The 21,048-nt window shown below is 43.9% G+C and overlaps 1 protein-coding gene across 15 annotated transcripts in view; it reads left to right on the top strand.

Annotated features, from left to right (window-relative positions):
- The first annotated feature begins 3,660 nt into the window (after positions 1-3,660).
- The window catches only part of BICD1 (BICD cargo adaptor 1), a 172,732-nt gene continuing 155,344 nt past the window's right edge, over positions 3,661-21,048 (top strand). For 7 of the 15 annotated variants that reach the window (XR_004254281.1, XM_032205270.1, XM_032205289.1 and 4 more), the window contains exon 1: positions 3,662-3,933. Coding sequence is in view for 13 of the 15 variants with exons in the window: in XM_032205270.1 (XP_032061161.1) it covers positions 3,721-3,933 (213 nt within the window). In the remaining 2 variants the exon portion in view is untranslated. Of the gene's footprint in view, positions 3,934-21,048 lie in introns of all 15 variants that reach the window. The other 8 variants (XM_032205326.1, XM_032205318.1, XM_032205374.1 and 5 more) reach the window with 2 other exon arrangements.

The following is a 21,048-nucleotide window of genomic DNA, read 5'->3' as shown; positions in this document are numbered from 1 at the left end:
CCTCACCACCTTCTGAGTGAAGAATTTCCTCCTAATATCTAGTCTAAATCTCCCCTCGTTTAGTTTAAAACCACTCCCCCGTGTCCTGTCATTATCTGCCCAAGCAAAAAGTTGCTCTTCATCTTTTTTTATAAGCCCGCTTTAAATATTGAAAAGCTGCAATGAGGTCTCCCCAGAGCCTTCTCTTCTTTAGGCTGAACATCCCCAGCTCTCTCAGTTTTTCTTCATAGGAGAGGTGCTCCAGCCCTTTGATCATCTTTGTAGACCTCCTCTGGACTTGCTCCAACAGGTCCACATCCTTCTGGTGCTGGTGACCCTAGACTTGGACGCAACACTCCAGGTGGGGCCTCATGAGGGCAGAGCAGAGGGGGACAATCACCCTCCTCCCCTGCTGGCCACTCTCTGTTGGTGAAGCCCCGGACATAGTTAGTTTCTGTGCTGCAAGCATGCACTGCTAGCTCACGTTGAGCCTTTCGGCTACCAGAACCCTCCAAGTCCTTTTCTGCACAGCTTCTCTCAATGAATTCTTCTCCCAGTCTGTGCTCATGTCTGGGATTGCCCCAACCCAGGTGTAGCACCTTGCACTTGGACTTATTAAGCCCCATTAGGTTCACATTGGCCAACTCCCTTTGGATGGCATCCCTTCTTTCTGTGGTATTGACCGCACCACTCAGCTTGGTGTCATCTGCAAACTCACTGAGGCTGCACTTGATCCCACTGTCTATGTCACTGATAAAGATATTAAACAGTACCAGTCCCAGGTCAGGCCCCTGAGAAATACGACTGCACCTGGACATAGAGCCATTGACCACCACTTCCTGGATGTAGTCTTCAAGCCAATTCATTATCCACTGAGTGGCCTGCCTTTTGAATCCATATCTCTCCAATTCGGAGATCAGGTCAGTTACTTTCATCCATACATATACAGGCAGTCCAGAAAGCAAGAATCAATGGAGATCCTGCTATTTCAGTTGTGAGGTACTCAATAGAGACTGACCCCCTTTGGGTCATGCTGCAGCACTTCCTTCTTTCATAATGTCTGTCCCTATAACTAAGATGCTATTTATAGGATCATCTGTCCTTTCTCATCTCCATAGACTCAGGAATGAGATGAACCAGAACTCCATATATCAGGGAAAAGAACTTAAAAATTGTTCAGAGCCATTGGAAACATTATGAATACAGGAGGGGGAGTCTGGAAAGTAGAGTGGGTGCTAGTTTTAAGCCCTAAGAAAAGCTATAGATGCAAAAGGTGGTATTCATTTAATTAAATGTGTATGCTGGAATGTATACATCTGTGTCTGAATTGGCCACACCAGGTCCTCTGTAGTCAGTAGAGAAACTAACAACTGACATCTCTGAGGCATGGCTCATTTCATCCTAAAGATGACTTTTTAGCAGTAGACTTCTAAAACAAAGGCAACTCTCACCAAAGGAGCAAGATTTGATGGTGCATACACAAGGGGGCATGATGCAGAATAAATGAGACCTAATGACATCAAATGACAGACATGTTAGGTGTTTTCAGGTTGGAGTAGCTAGAGGAGTTGAAGTTTTTGAAAACCCTACCGCAGCCCCTGTAAACTTCTGCACAGTGCACATCAGCCAGATTTCACTCCTCCTCCCAACTTTAAAAGGGAAGATTCTCCCTAACTTTCTTGTGAGGTATTGCAGAAAAATGACACATTTTAACAAGCCAGATTTCCTCTCCAGGGCACAGATGTTCAGACATGTGGTGAGGCTGCCCTTGGGTTATGAGTGAGATTGTCAACTAAATGATGTATATGGAGCTACAACAAGGATAGATTAGCTATAGGCATCCTGTTGCTTCAGCCTGTTTCCACACTGCCTTGAACCAACTGCTCATTTTCAGCACTGGTCTTAAGGTGTTTTTCAATGTGTTCTTGAATGAAATTTCACTAAATGTTTTCATAATGACAAAAAGCTGGTCAAAAGCTGAACACAGCTAGACTGGAGCATCCAAAAGCTCTCAATACAACATTTTGCTACTTTTTTTTTTTTTTTTTTTTTTTTTTTGTAAGATTTGTGGAGTGTTTCATCCTCTTCTAAGAAAAGGATGTTAAGGTTAGTCATACAGTTGGAATTACAGTTGGAATAGTGTTTTTTCCTCCTCCATTTTGATATTCAGCCATTGGTGAGAGCCACTCACTCTCCTTACCTATTAATATGCATGCTTGTTTCTTTCTCATTAATATTCACTCTTGTTTCTGCACTAGAATTCATTAAAAATGTGAATTTTTGGAAGGTACAGACTTGACAGAACATCTATTACCTGACTTATTTTTTTGATTTATGTTCTCTAGGCAACAAGAAGCAGCGTTTATGCAGGCTAGATTACAGTGTGTTAGTTGTGTATGCATGTATTGATAGAGGCTATATACTGCATGCACATACTGTATGACTAGCACCAGAGCTTCCATTTGCAGATCTCAAAGCACTTTGCTGAGGAGTCTAGACATTTTTATATCTTTCCCAGAACATGGGGAAGCTGAGGTAGAAAGGTGATGTGGTTTGTTTAAAACTACATTAACAGGTCAGGAAGAAGGCAAATTTATGTCTTTGATTTCCAATATAGTGCTTCATTGGTGGACTCTGATATCAATCTTCTATACATAGCATCTTTTTTATTTTTTCTTTTTAATCTTCTGTTTCCTGGAAATTCTAAGTCAATTGTTAAACTTTGTACTTTAAAGGCCTGGTTTTGCTAGTATTAAAAAAATAAACGTTTGTTGAGCATGAAAACCTGTTTGCGTTAGTACTTATAGCAAAGCTTGGTCGATACCAATAGGATAAGGTCTTTGTTTGCAAGCCATAGTTTGAAGAAACAATAAAATTGGGCTTAAGACTCCTAGTACCAAGTCAAAAAGGCTGTGACGCGAGACATTATAACACTGTTCCCGGCTGAACTCACTCTTCCAGTTCAGATATGCAAAGAGCCCCTAATCCGACGCGTTAACTTTTTTACTGGCGGGCTTTGTGCGGGATCAGTTGCTGTCTGCATGCAACCACCCGTTTTATGCCGGGCAAGTATCATCTGTCTTTCCGCAGCCAGCATAAAACTGCCATAATCCCCGCACCGGGAGGGTCCCGCCAGCCGGCGGCAGCACCCCGCGGGCTCGGCCAGCGCCGTCCCCGGGCTGTGCCCGCCTGCCGGGGAAGGGGGGGGGGGATATGCCAAACCCCGGGGCGCCGGCGCCTTAAAGAGCGCAGGGGAGGGACCGTGCGGCGGGGAGGCGGGGGTGCGGGCTCCGCAAGCAGCAGCAGCAGCTCCCCGGCAGCCGCCGCACCGAGGCGCGCTCCCGCTGCCGCCTCCCCGGGCCGCGGGGCTCGCCCGGCCCAGCCGCCCCCGCCGCGGGCAGCCCCCCGCAGGGCCGGAGAGCGGCGGCGGGGCCGGGGGCGGCTTGGGCGGCGGCCCCGGACCCCATCCCCATCCTTATCCCATCCCCATAGCCCCGGACCACATCCCCATCCTTATCCCATCCCCATAGCCACCCCCATCCCCATCCTTTTCCCATCCCCATCCTTATCCCATCCCCATCCTTTTCCCATCCTTATCCCATCTCCATCCCAACCCCATCCCCGTCCCCGCCGCCATCCCCAGGCCGCCGGTGCCGGTGGCGGTGCCGGTGCCGCCCCCCCGGCCGCGCCCGCCCCCTCGCTGCCCCGGCGGCCCGGCGGTGCGGCAGAGCCGGCGGGGCTATGGCTGCGGAGGAGGTGCTGCAGGGCGCCGACCACTACAAGAGCGAGATCGAGCGGCTGACCCGGGAGCTCTCCGAGACGACCCACGAGAAGATCCAGGCGGCGGAGTATGGGCTGGTGGTGCTGGAGGAGAAGCTCACCCTCAAGCAGCAGTACGACGAGCTGGAGGCGGAGTATGACGGCCTCAAGCAGGAGCTGGAGCAGCTGAAGGAGGTGAGCGAGCCCAGGCTTTTGTCTCCCCCCCGCCTCGCGGGGCAGCTGCGGGGGCGCCCCACGCGTGTCCCCGCCGGAGCCCCTCGCCAGGGGGCGAGCGGAGAGGCCCCGGGTGGCCGCGGGGCTTGGCGGGGACGGGAGGAGGGGGTCTCCGGGGAGCCGAGGCTCGGCCAGCACCGCGGCCTCCAGGACGGCTCACACAGCGCCGCAGCCCCCCGGCATCACCTCCTTATCCTCGCTGGAGCCGCAATTTTGGGTACCGGCTGTCTGCGGCACCGGGCTGCCTCAAGACATCGCCGCAGCGCTGTGTGCGAAGAGGGGATCGACCAGCACGGAGGATGAGAGCTCGGCAAACCTAGGGTGTATAGGCAGGGGAGCTGTGTAAACAGTCGTCCGCAGTGCATGGGAAGGGAGACGGTGCCTTCTGAAGTTATTTATAGCCCTGGTTTATTCCCCCCGCTCTGGGGAAGCGCTGCCATTAAGGGGAGGCAAAGTAGCTGTACAGTAGTCTTGAGGTCACCCCCAGTCAGTGGAAATTAAACTTCTGTGTCATGCTGAAAGGATAAATGATCTGAGGGGTGTTTCAACTTCATCTTTCAAACGTGTTTCTGTAACAACTAAAGTATAAAGTAGGTAGGAATGACTGCACCCAACCTTCTGGCTCTGCTCAACATGACTCTGAAATATCATCGTTCTTCCTGTAGTCATCATTAAGGGAAATAACTTGAGATTGAGACATTGCACATCCACAGGACCTATGGAAGGGCTATGTGTACACACATGTGCAGGTCTCACGTCTCTACATTTGGTAGTATTTTTATACTGTATGGGAACATAAATGATTACATATTTCAAAAAGAGACGTTAAAGCATCAAACAGATTTTTTTTTCCAAATTTAAAAGGAATGTATCACTATATATAACATGCAGAAATTCTCTTCAGTCAGAAATCATGACCATGTTCCATATGGAGGGAAATCGCTTTGTAAACTTAGATTATATATGAATATTCTTTAAAGTACTGAGATTATATATGAATATTCTTTAGAGTACTAGCTTTGATGCACTTTTAGAAGCATTTTTTAATAAAACAAAGTATTTATTCTACTTGCAGGTAAATGTGTTATGCTACAGGCTTGGCTCAGTGACCAGAAGGATTTAAAAATGTATTTTCAAGAAGAGGAAAGCTAATTTTCAGAAAAACCTATCGATCTACTTAAACTTGATATCTGCTTCCCCACCCCTGCTGAGACTATGCAGTAGGCTTAGGACTTTGAAATCAATAGTCACAGGTTCAGGGGTGGAGATATGTGACTTGCACGGGCATGAAGGCAATGCTATTTGAAATGACCTGGCATTAATAGAGGAGCAGAATCATGGGGAAAATACACAAGGTGATTTCTGTGGGGAAAAAAAAAAAAAAAGAGAGAGGCAGCAGTCTACCTAGCTGTTATACAGAAGACTCATCAGAAACTAGGGATGACACATTTGTACACATGGCCGCAGACAGAAGGGACAGTGCAAGGAACTGAGTTTAAATTATTAAACTAGAGGGATCAATCAACATGGCTAACTGAAATGAAACATGCACAAATTCTCTTCCTGTTTACTTCCCCTCAAAGCCAACAGGACGGTGTGCTCTGCAGCCCAGAAGCTGTCCCGCAGGGCCATGCCTTCATGCTGTGCCAACCACAGCATGGACACTGAGATATCTGTGGAGAAAGGAAGAGGAAAATCCTGTAGCTTGCCTGATGCCAAGCAAGAGTGGAGTTGATCCAGTTTCCAGTTCAGGTCTGGGGCTCTCAATTCCAGAGCTCTTCATCGCTGCAGATAGGGCATCTCCATCCTCCATGTAGGCTGCAAGAGATTTCTTCTTGCTTCCAACCTTTATAGGAGAAACCACACTGATTCTCACCACACATGCAGCCCTGCAAAAAGAATTTGCTCATATTCCTTCCTGTCGCTGTAATGTATTTTTTCATCTTCTCTGTAAACACCTCCATTATGACTGTTCCATGTGTGCAGATCAGATTCCTCACTGGAGCATAAGCAAATGATGCCTCAGATGGCATCAGCAAGGCAGGATTCAGACCGAGGTGGTTTGGGCAAGCTGTTCTGTGATTTGGGGGCCTGGGTTTTGGGGTTGTAGAGTTCTGTCTGAAAGCTCTCTGGCTCTGAGCTGCCTCTGCCTCTTTGCCAGCTTTTTATTAAGGCTCCCTCCAAAATGTGTGGAGTAGGGTCCCTGTGTATTGTCTCCAGCAGATGCTGCAGAGAACATCCTGGACTGTGGCCTGGGTGTGGTCTGCATGGTGGGACATCAAACACCATGGCCGGACTGGAGCTAGGAAAACTCCTGCTATGTCAGTGAGGATTTGTTCTTCCACTCTTGTATCTCTACATCTGCAGCCTCTCTGAAGTCATAGTGGGGTATAGGAAAGAGGCCTCAGATTTATACTGAAACAAATGGTTTATCCATTCAAGAGGAACAGTAGGTGCACGGGTGGGGGCACAATTATGTGTAGGGCCGTTACCTCTTCTCTGAACAGATTCATTTACTGGGGTCAAATCTCATCCTATGTTTTTCCTGAGGCAAGTCTTCATTTCTGAATTATTTCATTATTCCTTTTTTTCTGCTGTTAGGACATTATTGCATTTATTGCTCAGCAGACAGAGCTGCCTGTCTTTGACTACTTAGTCATGGCTTAGCCATCTAGGATCTGAAGTTTTCTCCTATGTTCCTTGGCAGTTCAGAATTCAAGTGAACTTCAGTGGGGCTTTTTCCATACAGATTGCAATACAGAGCCTCAGCTATACAATAATTTCCATTGCTGGAGGGTGAGATGGGAAAGTAAGGCCATTATAGGATGTAGAATTAAAAGCAAATTGCAATACATTACATTAAATATTAATACTTGTATATAGAATATATGCTAAGCACCATGCAAAATGAATTATTATAGTAAGCTCCAATGTTTCTTGTGCTTTATTCAGAGGTTTCTGCTTTAGCCTAAGACTTGAATGTTTTGGGGCATGACATTGGTTTATACTGCAAAAGCTGGAAGTTTTAAACAGTGACCTAATAAATATTTCTTCCAAAATAGAGCAGTTATTACATGTGTAAGCTGTTCTGGAAAGACTCAAAACATCTGTCGGCTACCAACCTTTCGTTTTCAAAAATGAAGTGAATAGTAGGAGTGTGAAAGCATACACTCTGTTGTGTTAACTTTAACAGCCTTCAGCATTATGAGATGGAGCACTGGTGGTCCTGAAGTTAGACAAGACTGTAGGAATAGTGTTAAACAAAACATTATTATTTTAAAGCTTTATTAATGTTCATATTTTTTCTCCAGTCCGTAAGATATGTTGCTGTGCCTTGCTCAATTACATCTCAAACTAGTGGAATTTTGACCCTGCAGTAAAAATGCTGTAGTTTTAGGGCCCCTGTTCAAAAGGTTGCTTTAGGAGATGTGCTGTCTAACCTGCTGTGAATAAGAGTGCAGGGAATAAGACTCATTGCTCTTAGTCATGTGATTAAAGGTACTCTGTTTTCACTGTTTTACAGGGTTGAAAGTGTAATTAGTAGCATATTCTGTGGAAACCATTTTCCAGTCTGTCATATTTGTGGTCTTATATGTTTACATTGCATTTGCTGTAAGTACAATCTCTGTTGTTAGATTTCTTTCTTTTAAAGAAGGGTAAAATGGCTTCATATTGATCTTCTTTCCTGGGCAACCTGCTGTAGCTGTCCCTGCTTCAGCTGGGGGCTGGATGAGATGATTTCAAGTGGTCCCTTCCAACCTCACCCATCCTGTGATTCTGTGATTAGTTGCTGTTCGCTGGTGGCTGGCAATGTTTTTAGAGGGGAGAAATATCAGTCACCTCCAGCTGTGATAAAATGGGGATTGAAGGCAGCTTTGGTATCCAACCATACAAGGCATCTAGGCCTGGGAAATGCTAGGCAGAGATTTCCCTTTAAAAATCAAATCACGAACATAGCAGCTGAGCAGATCCTCAGGTTCCCCTCCTTCACTCTCTGGCTGACTAGTTTGAGCAGTTTCTCACTCAGCTCCTTGGCTTTTATGTGTGTAGTTCTATGGGGACAAGTGCTTCCCCTGGATTACACATAGAGCTGGCTATCTGATTTTTAGTTTGAAGGTGCAGTTTAGTGTTCATGTTACACTCAACCCAAATATCCTTGGTAAATAATCGGAAACCAGACTATTGGTGAGCAGCCCTATCCTTTGCAGGTCAAAAATCTGTGCTTTCTTTACCTCACAGAGATGTTGCATCATTGTTTTATGCTTAGTGAGTTTAGCAACGTGGCTTCCACAAATAATTCTTGGTTTGTGACTGGAAAGGGTTCTTGGAGAGTAGAGCTAAAGCTCTTTCTGACAGCTTCTGTGTTGTTCTGCTCTTGCCTGTGCTGCTTTCATGTGGATGACTCAAGCTCCATCTCCCCAGTCCCCTGACACAGTGCTGTCCCTCTGACTCCCCCACCCTTCTCTGAAGCTGTGTGTTTGCAGTTTCTTCTCTGTCTTTTCCATCTTTGAAGTGTACAGTTAATGGGGCTTCTTGGATCCAAAAAGACAGAACAGTGGAGGGGGAGGCTCCCTATCCCAAATAATGCCCTTTTAAATGGACAGTCACTCTGTGCACCTGTATGCAGCACGGGACGCTTAGGAAAGTGTGATGACGCTCACACATCCCAGTGAGATTTTCTGAATTCCGCCTAAAGATGAATGTGTCCCAAATATGTAACTTAAGAGCTGTGAACTGATGCCACCTCAGTATATACTTACACCTCCTTTCAGCGACAATGTCTGTGAGATGAGGTGAGCATTTCCAACACCTCATCCTGATCTCAACACTTGGTTCTGTGAGCCTTTCCACGCTGTGCCACTCAGAAGGGCTGTGCTGCCTAGCACCCAGCTCCAAGGTGAGGGCAGGGAAAGGGTGCGTGAGGAGCAGTGATCAGACGCTTGCTGCAGTGCTGTCTCCTCCGGAGCCCAGCTGGCGCTGCCTCTGTGTGCGTACACTGCTAATGGAAGGGTGTTTACCCAGTTCCCTTTCATGTCTGGCCTGGTTAGGAGAGGAGAGCAGGGCAGCACAGGAAACTGTTACACACGGAAAGGAGAGCGTGGGAGGCAATGCAAGGGCTGTTTGTTATGCAGGGGCTTGCACTGTGCTTGGATCCAGAAGAGCCCTAAGACTGACAAAGCTTTGGGTGTTCCTCCAGCTCTTCATTCATCATTTTGTATTTTCCTCTCCCCATAAGCACAGGTCTGCAACAAAGAGTCTGAAGATGCTCTTAGCAGTTCATTTGCAGAGCTGTGCTTATAAGGAATGCCCTAACAAAATCAAGCTGCACCTTGCGAAGCTTTCATTCAATTATCACAGGCAGGGGACTGACCGACTGAGGAGCAGGTCTGTGGAAAAGGATTTAGGGATCCTGGAGGACTGCGAGCTGTATGTGGGCCAGCAGTGTGCCCTGACTGTGCTGGCAGGACCTTAGCGTTGAGAAGGCTGAGAGAAGTGATGATTACTTTGGAACTGACATTTGTTAGATCCCACCTAGAAAATGGCATCCATTTTTGTCTCCCCCCCAGTATAGGAAAGGAATGGATAGTTGGGGCTGAGTTAGCATGGGACCACCAAGATCATCAAGAGCTGAAGAGCTTCCCCTGTGAGGATGGGCTGAGGGAGCTGGGCTTGTTCAGCCTGGAAAAGAGGGATCTGGGGAACCCAGCAGCAGCCTGCCCATGCCCACAAGAAAATAGTGAGAAGATAGAGCCAGGCTCTTCACAGTGGGGCATGGTGCGAGGACAGAAGAACTAGCATGGATTGAAAATAGAGAGGTTCAGGCTGGATTTAAAGGGGAACTGTTTCCCCATGAGGGCAGGCAGTGGCACAGGTTGCCCGAGGGGTTGTGCTGTCTCCTTCCCTGGGAGTTTTCAAGCCCCAGCTGGATACTGCCCTAAGCAACCCTGTCGGAGCTTAGAGCTGACCCTGCAGTGAGCAGGAGGTTGGACTAGAGGAGAAAGATGGCAAGGGACCTGGAACAATGCAAGGTCTCTGAGAGCACCCGCTATGTCCAGCTCAATTCCAGTAGCTGCTTGCTGTATGTTACCCAACATGTAACAGCCTACTGCCTGGAAATAGGGACTGTTAGCAGAGCCACAGCCTTGCTCCATGCCTGAATTTCACTTTCTCTTGATTGTCATTGAGCCTGCATTGACCTAGTATTAGTAAGGGAGTAGTTTGACGTGCTTTTCTCTAAGCGAGACAGCTCTGTGTCTGCCTTTGTCATGCCTGCCCCTGTGCTAGCTCTCAGTTTTGCATCTGTTTATACTGTCCCACCTAGCTAGAAAAGTGACCTCAGTTAAAAATAACTGAGAGGGGGGTGTATGCTGTCTGTAACCAGACCTGGGTACATGATGTGGTTCACAATACATTCCCATAAACTGCTTTACCAGCATAGCCAAAAACTCAGACTGGATAGGATAGGAATAGATGCCAGAGAAATAGGGGGATGGAACGAGCTGCTTAAACAGGTACTGATGTTAAAGGGGATGCTTATCAAATTGTGGCAGGATGGCTTCCTCTGAAGGGAAATGAATGCTGTGCATTAGCCTACAGAAAACGTAAGCAGCTGAAATCATCTTAGGGGAAATTAGAGCTCTTGCTGGAGCTTTGGCAGCATGCAATGAAAAATGCAGACGAACTTTTTTTTTCCTTTCCCAAGGACCTGCATCGCCAGTTGCTCTCACTAATTGCATTGTATCCTTATGAGCCAGTGCAGTGATTTGTTACACCGCCTGCAATAGCCAACCCTTAAATAGTGATAGTCAGCTTGAAATGCTTGGGGTTTGCATACTACTAAAATAGTTCTGAAGTGAGTTTGTTTTGTTTTCTCCTCATAGTTAAATCATTTTCATACTTTCACTCTTCTAAGAAATCCCTTGCCAATCTGAGGGATTTGGATTGAATCCACCATGTGTTGAGCTCCTCTGAGATAACTAGGAGTTGGAACTGGATTTTATGCCATGGAAAAGTTGATTTTTCCATAGATTTTCTATAAAATATTGAATTAGTACTGAATCTAAAATGACTGATTGAAGTGTTAATGGGGGAGCCAGGCATCATTATTGTGAAGTACTTCCTGTTTAAGGCTCGTGAATGCAGAATGATGGCTCACTGAATAGACTTTAATCTAAAGGTCTGCATCTGTTTGGAATTAAGCCTTTTGTAATGAATTAAAAAAATAACAATAATTCACTGCCATCTTTTCACCTTCCTTTATGTGTAATATTTTTTCTTCCCTTCTGTATTGCAGAGCAGATTTGCCTTCTAAGGTATGTGTGGGTGCAGTCTGTCTGCAGAACACCAGTCAGACTGAACACCTGGCTTTATGGAAAATGCAACTGGGGGCAGAACAGTGCTGGAGAAAATAACAGTTGGCATGAAATAGTAATTTGTGAGCATTCATCAAAGTAAAATGAGGAGCATTCTCAAAGTCAGATGCATAGACTAAATTTGCACCTGGCCAACTTTTACATACTTTATGCAATTGCCACTTGGAGAAAATATACATGAGATCAGATGTTTTTCTAGCTGTATTGAGGGATTCTGGAAAAGTAACCTGCTTCTCAAATAACTTCTCACTTTTTTCAATCTTGTATGTGTTCATTTAAGCAGCTCATTTTCTGTCATGTTTTCACACTGGTGTTGTTTGTTCAGCCTATGGACAATGGGAATGGAATCTGATTCACCTGTGTTTCTGTATCCCTCATAGCTCTGCTACGTTGTAAGCTTCATTAAAAAGTTGGCTTTGCCATGGATTTCCCTTTCCTATTTGTCTGGTACCTGAGGGGGTGATGTTTAATTCAGAATGATTCTGTACTGTACGTTTTTTCTTTGGGATGATTTTAATTTATAATGGCACAGATGAAACGCCAGTATTCATTTCTGTTGAAATGCCTTACGTTTGTGGCGTGACTTTCTTTCCCTCTTCTTTCCTCATTTCCTTCTGAACTCTATAACACTTTTATTTTATGGGGGAGGAGAGAGGGTATATTCCTGTCCTCAATTTAGGGGAATTGATATGGCATGCAAAGATATGAATGTTCCCTTTGTCCCTTTACCCAGGACTGCTTGCATCACTAACAGCAGATGACTATGAGGAGAAAAGAGCAATTTTTCATACTGTCCTGTGAAAGCAGTCCAGAGTATAGACCAGCTACAGATGGAAGCAGTTAGGGCTATTCCAAAGGTGAAAAACACATCTCAGCAAGGGCAGATGTCTAAAGCTGAAGTAAGCAGGTAGAATTGAGCTAGATTGCAGGTTAGTGCTTTAATGGGAACTGTGCTCCTCTGTGGAGGGGTAGTATTAAGAAAAATAATTTCAGGAGTCTAATGTATGTGTTTCCAAATGTCTTTCACTATCAAAGTTTAACAAACTTAATAGTTAAAGGAAAAATCAGGCCACTGTCCTAAATCTATGGTTTTGGGACAGACCTATTAAGACTATTAACACCAAATGGCTTTTGCTAAGACTGACATTGGTCTATTCCCATTTTCTGCATTTCTCTTGCGATTCCTTCCTGTCTGCAGCCTTTAATTTTCTGCCGTGCATTCTAGATTAGTGTTCATCTCATGTCCATGATGGTTTATACACTTTTTTATCTTCCCTTTTGCAGTCTCTGCCTTACATCTTAATTAGTGTAGATTTGATGCTTCATTAGACACTGAACTGAATTTTTTATGTGAAAGATCCTTTTTGTCATTGTGTGAATGTAAGAAATCTTTCCATTTGTAGCAGACCAGACCTTCCATACTCTGTCTTGGTATTGCAATGACATGAGAGAATCATAGAAATACTCTAGAAATGCTTTTTTAACATGGGCTGAAAATGAAACAGCAGAGGATTTGTCAGCTCTGCTTCATAGCAGCCTCACCATTAAAACCATCCTGCAAAAGATGACTTCTAAGGCAGTTTTAAAATTTGGTTGGCTGAAGGAGTGCACAGTAAGGTATCTTTTCATAATGTTTTGCAAAAAGCAACCCTGCATTTTTTTTCCCATTGTTTTGTTTCTGGGGTGATTTATTTATTTAACCTCAGGCAAGAAAATTGATGCATGGCGAGGTCAGATAATGCACTCAAGTCCTTGTGATCAGAGCTGGGAGTGGAACCCATTACCCACACAGCCATGCCATACCCTTCTTCCTTTCTCCTTTGAATTACACTTAATTTGCCCTCGTGCTGTACAGCCACGTTAAACCCCTCTACACAGCAAATAGGTTTCCAGTCCTAGCAGTAATACACACAACACTGTGCTTAACCCAGAGGCATAAAAGAAGCCCTTAGTTACCAGCTGGTCACCTTTCACTTCAGTCAGTCATTTCTGGGTTAATTTCAAATAAATTATACGAACTCCTTCCTGTTCTTTTTTTGTTTGTGTTTGTTCAGTTTTAATTTTGTGCTCTCAGAAATCACAGATGACACATGGCAGGGGCAATGCCATGCATTTAGTATGCACCCTGGGAAGTTTAGCCACCGCACACAGCCTTTCCTTGGTTTTCCAAGTTACTCTGGATGGGTTTAAATATAGTGCGCTGAGAATGAACTGTGAAGTGCGCTTTGTCATCACTGACTGATGGCTACATCCATGGAAGGAAGTTGGACTTTGTTAACAGCAGCAGTTTTAACTTCTGTTTTGGATACTTGGAGGGGGAAGAACAGCCCCTAGTAGTTGTAAAGCTCAGCTAGGAAGATGGAAAAGGAGCAGCAAATCTCTAAGAGTGAAGGTAGAATTTTGGGTGAGGCAGAGGGAACAGGTGGCTTGGTGAAATAATTCATTTATAAAAGTTTGGATTTTGGCCAAACATGAACACAGCATGATTTGGATTTAGTCTTGCTCAGGACTGGCATCTCCTCTACTCACATCCTCATAGCAAGACGCAGGATGCCAGACTCCAAGACATGGCTTCAGGCTTCCAGCAAGACAGAACATTCAGCCTTTGGCACTCCAGTATTAAGAGGGCTAGAGAGAACTTGGTGTGAGTATAGGTGTGGGCACATGGGGAGTTCACAGCAGGGTTATTAAACTCTCTCTGTAGGCACAGCCTCTGGTTCTCAATTTGATGGCTAATCCAGGATACTTAACAATTATTACCCAACTGTAATCTCGGATTTCTTTTATTAAAAATGTGCTCTGAGTAGCTTGTAGTTTGCATAATTCATGGCTTTAATTTAACAAGTTGTTGTTTTTTAGATGGGTGGGAAAAGTTTTTTTTATACCCGGAGTACCTCATGGAGATTCACAAAGCATTAAAAGGTTGCACTGTTTTGCATAAAACCAGGTGAATGCACAGTGATAACAAACATGCAGAGTTGGCCTGAGTCTGAGGAGAACATTTTCATTCTTTCATTTCTTTCGTAATGCATGTGATTTCCACCTACAGATTGTTTGTTTATTAATTTAAGAACCTCAAGTGAAGAATGCTACCTTTAGCAGTATACCCTATGCTCAGGATTATATCTCAGGATCATTCATAGCAGGTATGACTTGAAGACTAACATTGAAGTCCTGGCTTTCTGTGTATGTCAAGGGTAAAATGGGACAACAATTTAATTATTGAGTCGGTGCCCACCACCAGCTGGCAAACATCACTGTCATCAAGATGTAAATGATAAAATGTGTTATAAACTGAGAATTTGCATTTCTTCTCACCAAAGAAGGGAGAACTGGAATAATTGTAATTACTTGGTCTCAAACACATGATCTTATTCTTGCAGCTTGATGAATTGTCATAACTCAGCTGAGCTTCAATTACTGATTATGTATGTGCACTTGGTCCAAATGCATAAGGGCAAGGCAAACAAGCAAACAAAAAGGCAGAAACCTGAAGGAATGAGTTTTTATCTGGCATGTATCTTACATCTGCTGTGAGCTGAGAATGTGCACTAGATCAGTTACTTACTAAAAAAGTAAAACTGCAGTCATAAATCTGTGTCCTTAGGGACAGTTTTTTAAAGTGAAATGTAAAGACATGGTCACAAGGACTCCTTTGTGAAATAATGTGTATGGTATATAACTGTATGTAAGAAAAATAGTAGTATGATTTGTATATAATTTTCCATGTACACTAATATGGGAGATGGAAGCACGTAAGATTTGTTAGGAGTTTGATACTTCAGGCATTAGGTAATTCCATTTCTTGGGCATTAGGTAAGTTCTTACTTTTTTCTGCCAGTTAAGGGCCGATGGCTGCCATCTGGTAATAACAAGACTTTCACTTAACATGCTGTAAGCTTAGCTGTGTAAAAATAGGAGCAAATCTGGAACAAGATAGTTAAGTGATAACATTTTTTTCCAAATGGGCTGAATTCAAAGTTACAAGGATACTATATATTATTTGATGATTGCTATTCCTAAAATAAAAGCCATGTTGAAGTGACAGAACTGAATTATCAGATTCAGATACCTGAAAATTTGGACTCTAAAATCTGTATCTTAGTTATCATGGAAAATATTGTCTTGCTTTGTTAAGCAGGCTGAACAAATCTTGTATTGAAACCTGTATGACATCTTTTTGCTTACGTACTTTGAAATTACAGACCACGTTCTTGTTGACTATATGTAGATTTCAGCATACACCTCTAGGCCTCCCTTGTTTATGCTTTCTTTTTCTGTAATCTACTTAGCACTGCTTCATCATTTGTGGTTTCAAGTATTTTCTCTATTCTTGCTTGCAATAGCATGGAGGAATATATTCAAGAACAAGAAATAAAACAACACATTGAGTAAATCAGACCTTTCACACTTGGTGTTTGAAAAGTACTTTACTCACTGTTCTTTGGGCTGAGATTATACCCAATCAGAATCATTCCTATGCTTTATTGCTGTTGGATTTGTCTTTGTATCAGATTAGACTGGTGAAAAGAACCTTAGATGTAAAATGAGCATATAAGCCTTGTTTGGGTATAAATAACCCTTTCCCTGGGTATAACAGGAAGAGTTGCAGTTGATGATTGTGCTGCATGTGCTTTTTGTTTTGTAATGATCCTTTATTTGCAAGATTCTTCTTGAGATGGTGTCCCTGGTTTCTCTAGTAGTGAGAACTTCTGTTGGGCACCCACACCTACAGCTGGGCTAGGCACAGACCATTGTCGTTTTCTTGCTATTATGCAAGGATCTACCTGCTGTGAGAAACTAATTATAATTGTCCCAGCTGAAAGAGGTGGGTTTGGAAGATGGAAACCTGAGTTCTACCCCAAAAACCTGCGGCAGAGATTCTTCTCTGGCCAGGTTCTTCAGCTCAGCTATTTTCTTAGGAATTCTCTATTTCAGTCAGTTATTTTTTTAGTGGAAAGGAGTCCAAAATCTGATCAGCAATCTTTCTCAGAGCTTGCAGTCCGGTGATTTGTGTGGAGAATTGAACAGGGTGCTTCCCAGAGCACTGGCAGTGGGTGCAGGCGAAGGTTGGAGGCAGTGAGTCAGCACGACCTCAGCTGCTGCCAGAGGGATGGGCACTGCCTCCACACGGAACGGGGGCTGGCATTGGCTGGGGTCTTCACTGGGAAGAGCCTACAGTGAAATAAAACTCACTGGAGTAGTCACTGACAGTGTGTCGGACAGGCAAAAGGGACAAGATGTATATAGCAGTGATGAAAATGTGCATCAGCATAAAACAGTCTGTAGCTATTGAAATGCAATTTTGTTAGCCAACATAAAAAATTTGCTATACTGTTAAAGAACAGACTGCACTCTGTCAAACGTTCTGAAAAATCAAAATACTGCTTGTTTCATGAGCTTCTGTTTTGCCCCCTAGATCCCAGCAGGGTGGGATAAATTTTTATTTATTGCCTGATAGTAGTATCTGGGGATTCTGTGCTGCCTGGCACAATGAATTTAAGCATATAAATAAAAGGTTAGAGATTTTACTGTGGAAATAGACAACCTTGTTGGGGATTTGCTATAAAGGAATAATAAAGGGAATTTACAGATGAGTAATGGAGGCCCCAAAGCTGTGCAGGGATAGGCTGTTCAGCCATAACTTCATGGGAAATCTGGAGCTAAATCACAAAGAAAACAGATTTTCTCAGTTCTAATCCAATACTTTATCTTCTAAATTTATCTTCACCTGTACCCCCACCTCCTGTGGGATTGCCCCCTTCACCCTCCAGCTTCTCCTGGTCCTTCTCCCACGTACTCTGGTGATGTCAGAGCATGCTGACTCTCTTCCCCAGCTGTCCTTTCTCTTTTGCCACTTCTGGCTTCTTTCCTGCCCTTCCCCTTTGGAAGCTGACCGTTCCTGGCTGCCATTGCGGCATTTGTAGCAGTCTGCCTATGCCTTCCCACTCAGCCCTTTCCAAAACACAGCTCTTCTCTGCTGTGCTTTTTGTTCTTTCCCGATACCCATTTGTTTGTTGCAGGAGGAGACAAATTCCAGCCAGCTCTCCCTTCGAAGGACAAGCCATGCCTCTCCTCCTCCACTGCCCCCGGGCAGCTTTTTTACCACAATGCACCCCTTGTTGTCATGGCTGCATCTGGGAAAGTTAGAGGCTGTGGGTTGTTGTACCAGGCCCTGATGGGTGGGCTCCCTTTATAATGGCTGTATGTGGGAAACATTCATTTAATCCTGCAAGGCAAGACTTTTTTTAGGTGACTGGGAGCTCAGACCCACCAAAACCTTGTTGGGTGTGTTGGGCAGGCTTTTTGGAGAACTTGCAATAGTTAATGTGAAGCTTGGCCTTTGTGCTTGTGGGCAGCAGGCTCTGCTGGGCAAGGTCTGGCCTTGCCCGCCTGTTTGTATTGAATGCAACACAGTGAGCCTCTATTCTTGGTTGGGACAATTAGGTTCTATGGCAATATGAGTAATTAATAATAATAATGGGGCCACTTCTATGGATGGGCTGTTAGAAATAATTTCCTTCTGCCAGTTGCTTCTCTAGAATGTGGTTTTGAACTCAGAGACCTTGAAAGAGATAATCAAAACACAAGCAGCTGTCACAAACCTTTAACTCTGTTTATGTAGGCAAGGGTGGAAATTCCCAAAACTGAATTGCCTAATGGCTCACTGGTTTGTGTATGTCTTGTTGCGAAACCTACGTCTTATACAATGGATCACCCTTTGGTTAAAGACCATTCTCAGTACAAGCAGGTTTCAACCATAGGTATTTCTTCTAAGGGAAAAAAAGAGTAAAATCATGCAAAGCAAACCAATGATCCTCTATGGCTCTGCACCTGATTTACATATAGTGCACAGTGTCACTGTGTGGAGTGAACTGTGATGGGTTTGCTGCCAGGGTGATCCAGCTGCTGTAGCTGTGGCTTCTTGTCTCCAGATGTCACGTATGAGATGGTGGCGGCTTTGAATTCTGCCTTCACCCACACAGGCAGCTTGGGTCTAAAAGGAGGATACAGCGTTTGGTTGCTTTGACACGTTGCAGTCCTTCAACAGCCATTCTTCATCCCCTTCACAGTAGGGGTGGTGTCTTGGCCACAGGTTGCCATTTAGATAAACCTAGCATATGATGGTTGCACTGTGTAGGGAGCAATGTGACACTTGTCCACCTGCCCACAGGGTTCATCGAGGTCTGAAGACTCCTTCTCTCCCTTTTCTGTCCATCTTCTTTCCCCCATCTACAGGAAGCTAGTCTAGAGACCTTCAGAAGCCTCTTCTACAACATTCTCTGTAGCCTTTGTCAGAGCTCTGCCAAAAAAAGGATTAGCAGCTCCTAAACTTAAGAATACCTATCCAAAACATACTTTGTCCTTCCAAATTGTTGCATAATAATAATTAAAAAGACCCACCACCAAACATATTCAATGAATGCAAACCTGCTTTATTCAGGAAGCTGTTGACATTATGGTGAAGATGAGTATGGTTGGTAAGGTCACATCATCATTAAGGCTTTTGGAGTACCGGGCTCCCAGTAAGCAATTCAAGAATGCAAGCAACCTCAGTAGATTGTTGCCAATGAAGAAGATAGACATTACCAAATCTATTTTTCAATGTCTGTTCTATTTCCATGCTGGTAACCATAGCAATTACACTACAGTTTTGCAGTTTTAACCTTTCCATCACCAAAACTTCTTTTGGTGACCAGTTTATTTTTAGAAAGAGCATGCTGTGGCCTGCAGCCAAAGTCACTGGGACTAATACAGAACAAGATTTTGTCTGTTCTCAAAAGGTATAAAGAGCCAGGTACAGCAAGTTTATTTTTTTTATAAACAGATTGGTTTCTGTGACAGTACAGTATGAATTATGATCTGCATTCACTGCTGCACCTCTGCTGAAGACAATAGAATTATGCTAGCAGAAAATTTGGCTGTTCGTAGTGTTAAGTCACACAACTCTAATAGCAACTGTCATGATGCTGTTCCCAGAACTACAAGGTGTTTGGATGGGAAGACTTGGCAGCTGAAGCAAGCTCTGGTGACTCAGTGGGCAATGCTTTGCCTTCTGAGTCAGAAGTGAATGGGGGCTCCTGCAGTGCAGTTTGTAGTTTGCTTTTTTTTGTAAATTTGATGTCAAGATAGTTACTTCTGATGACGAGTCCACTCTTTAGTATTGAACTATGTGTTTCACTACTATACCACTCTCTCCTCTGGGGGAAAAAAAAAGACCAACCCAAGAAAAAACAATTGAAGAAAGGGATTGATGGGTGAGAATGGGTACATTGTTTCTGTTCAGCATTGTCTGCATATTGCAGTGGTGAAGTGATTTCTGCTTAGAAGGAGCTGGTTTGCAGAGACATGGGAGCCTGTATGACCTCAGTAGGTGTGACAAATACAAAGCAGCTTCCAAAATCAAGCCTATCATCTTCTGAGAAGCCTTTGGGGAGAAGGACCGCATTACTCTGTGCCTGTTCCCTACTGCTTTGTCCCTGGCTGTCTACATTTACAGAGATGGTAGGAAAGATTAATCACCTTTGCAATATTAATCTCTCAGTCAAATTTGGTCATAATTAGCCAGAAGATTCCAAGTTATTAGAAAAGGGGAGACTTTAAGAGCCCGTAGGAAACAGGCTAAGACTTGTGGCATTTTGTTTATGGATAGTTAGAAATTGACTTTACACCTAAAGTTCCCCTATAGAAGTCTTGTAGAAGCAAGACTGTTTAAAGCAACATTAAATTAGCAAACAAGTACATGGTCCTGGGCTACTTGCTCTCAGTGTCCCTGTCTGAGCAGAGGGTTGGACCAGATGACTTCCAGAGGTCCCTTCCAGCCTCAACCATTCTGTGATTCTGTGACTCTAAGTAAAGGAGTTCATAAAACTGACTTTAAAACTCCAGGTGTACTTGTGAAACCCACAAAGGATATTTTCTTCTCCATTTGAATTCCCTTTTATCCCTAAAGATAAAATAAAGGAAAGCAAAACAAGAGATCAGATTTCCAGAAGGAGCATCTCACCATGAAGGGCAGCACAACAGATTATCCAATACCAGAATTAGCTTCATAACCCTGTGGACAGCTTCCTGAACTAGCTGAAACTGGAATATAGGTGTTGAATGAGAACATTATATAAATTTGGTTTTGTTTGTATTATTTCAGTGCTAAAGGTCACAGCCTTTGTTTAACCATACCTCTGATGGAATGTGCTGGGCTTCTTTTTCTCTCTGAGCTTTATCCAGTAATAAGTATAATCTAAATAACGAAACTTCTCCATATGCAGGCCTCTGATCTCACAGTAACAGACAACATTAAGAGGTTAGATAGATACTCATGGAACAGCAGGTCTCCAAAAATGTACATCCTTTCCACCAAGCTGCACGGGGTTGCATGTGCCATGTCTGCAAACAGCTATCTTCTACAGCATCTGTGAACAGTAACCTGCCAGGACCAGAGGGAGAGAAAACGGCATTGGTTCTCATAACAACAGGAGCTCCAGATTCCAAATTACTCATGAGTTGGCCAATTTATAATTGGTTTTTAAAGTAACTACTGAAATACATTTTTAACATAAAACTTTTTAACTGCATAATAAGCTTGTAGAGTTTAAGATGATGTTATCAACCCTTTCCCTCAAAAGCAAACAGCAACAAATAAACAGCAAATGCCCTGTCCTTTCTGTCTCTAGGTATAGGGGTTTAAATAAGTATATAAGGA

Source organism: Aythya fuligula, chromosome 1, assembly GCF_009819795.1.
Source record: "Aythya fuligula isolate bAytFul2 chromosome 1, bAytFul2.pri, whole genome shotgun sequence".
NCBI lineage: Eukaryota > Metazoa > Chordata > Aves > Anseriformes > Anatidae > Aythya > Aythya fuligula.
Note: the sequence above shows the minus strand (reverse complement) of the source record. Positions and strands in the feature narration are given on the sequence as shown.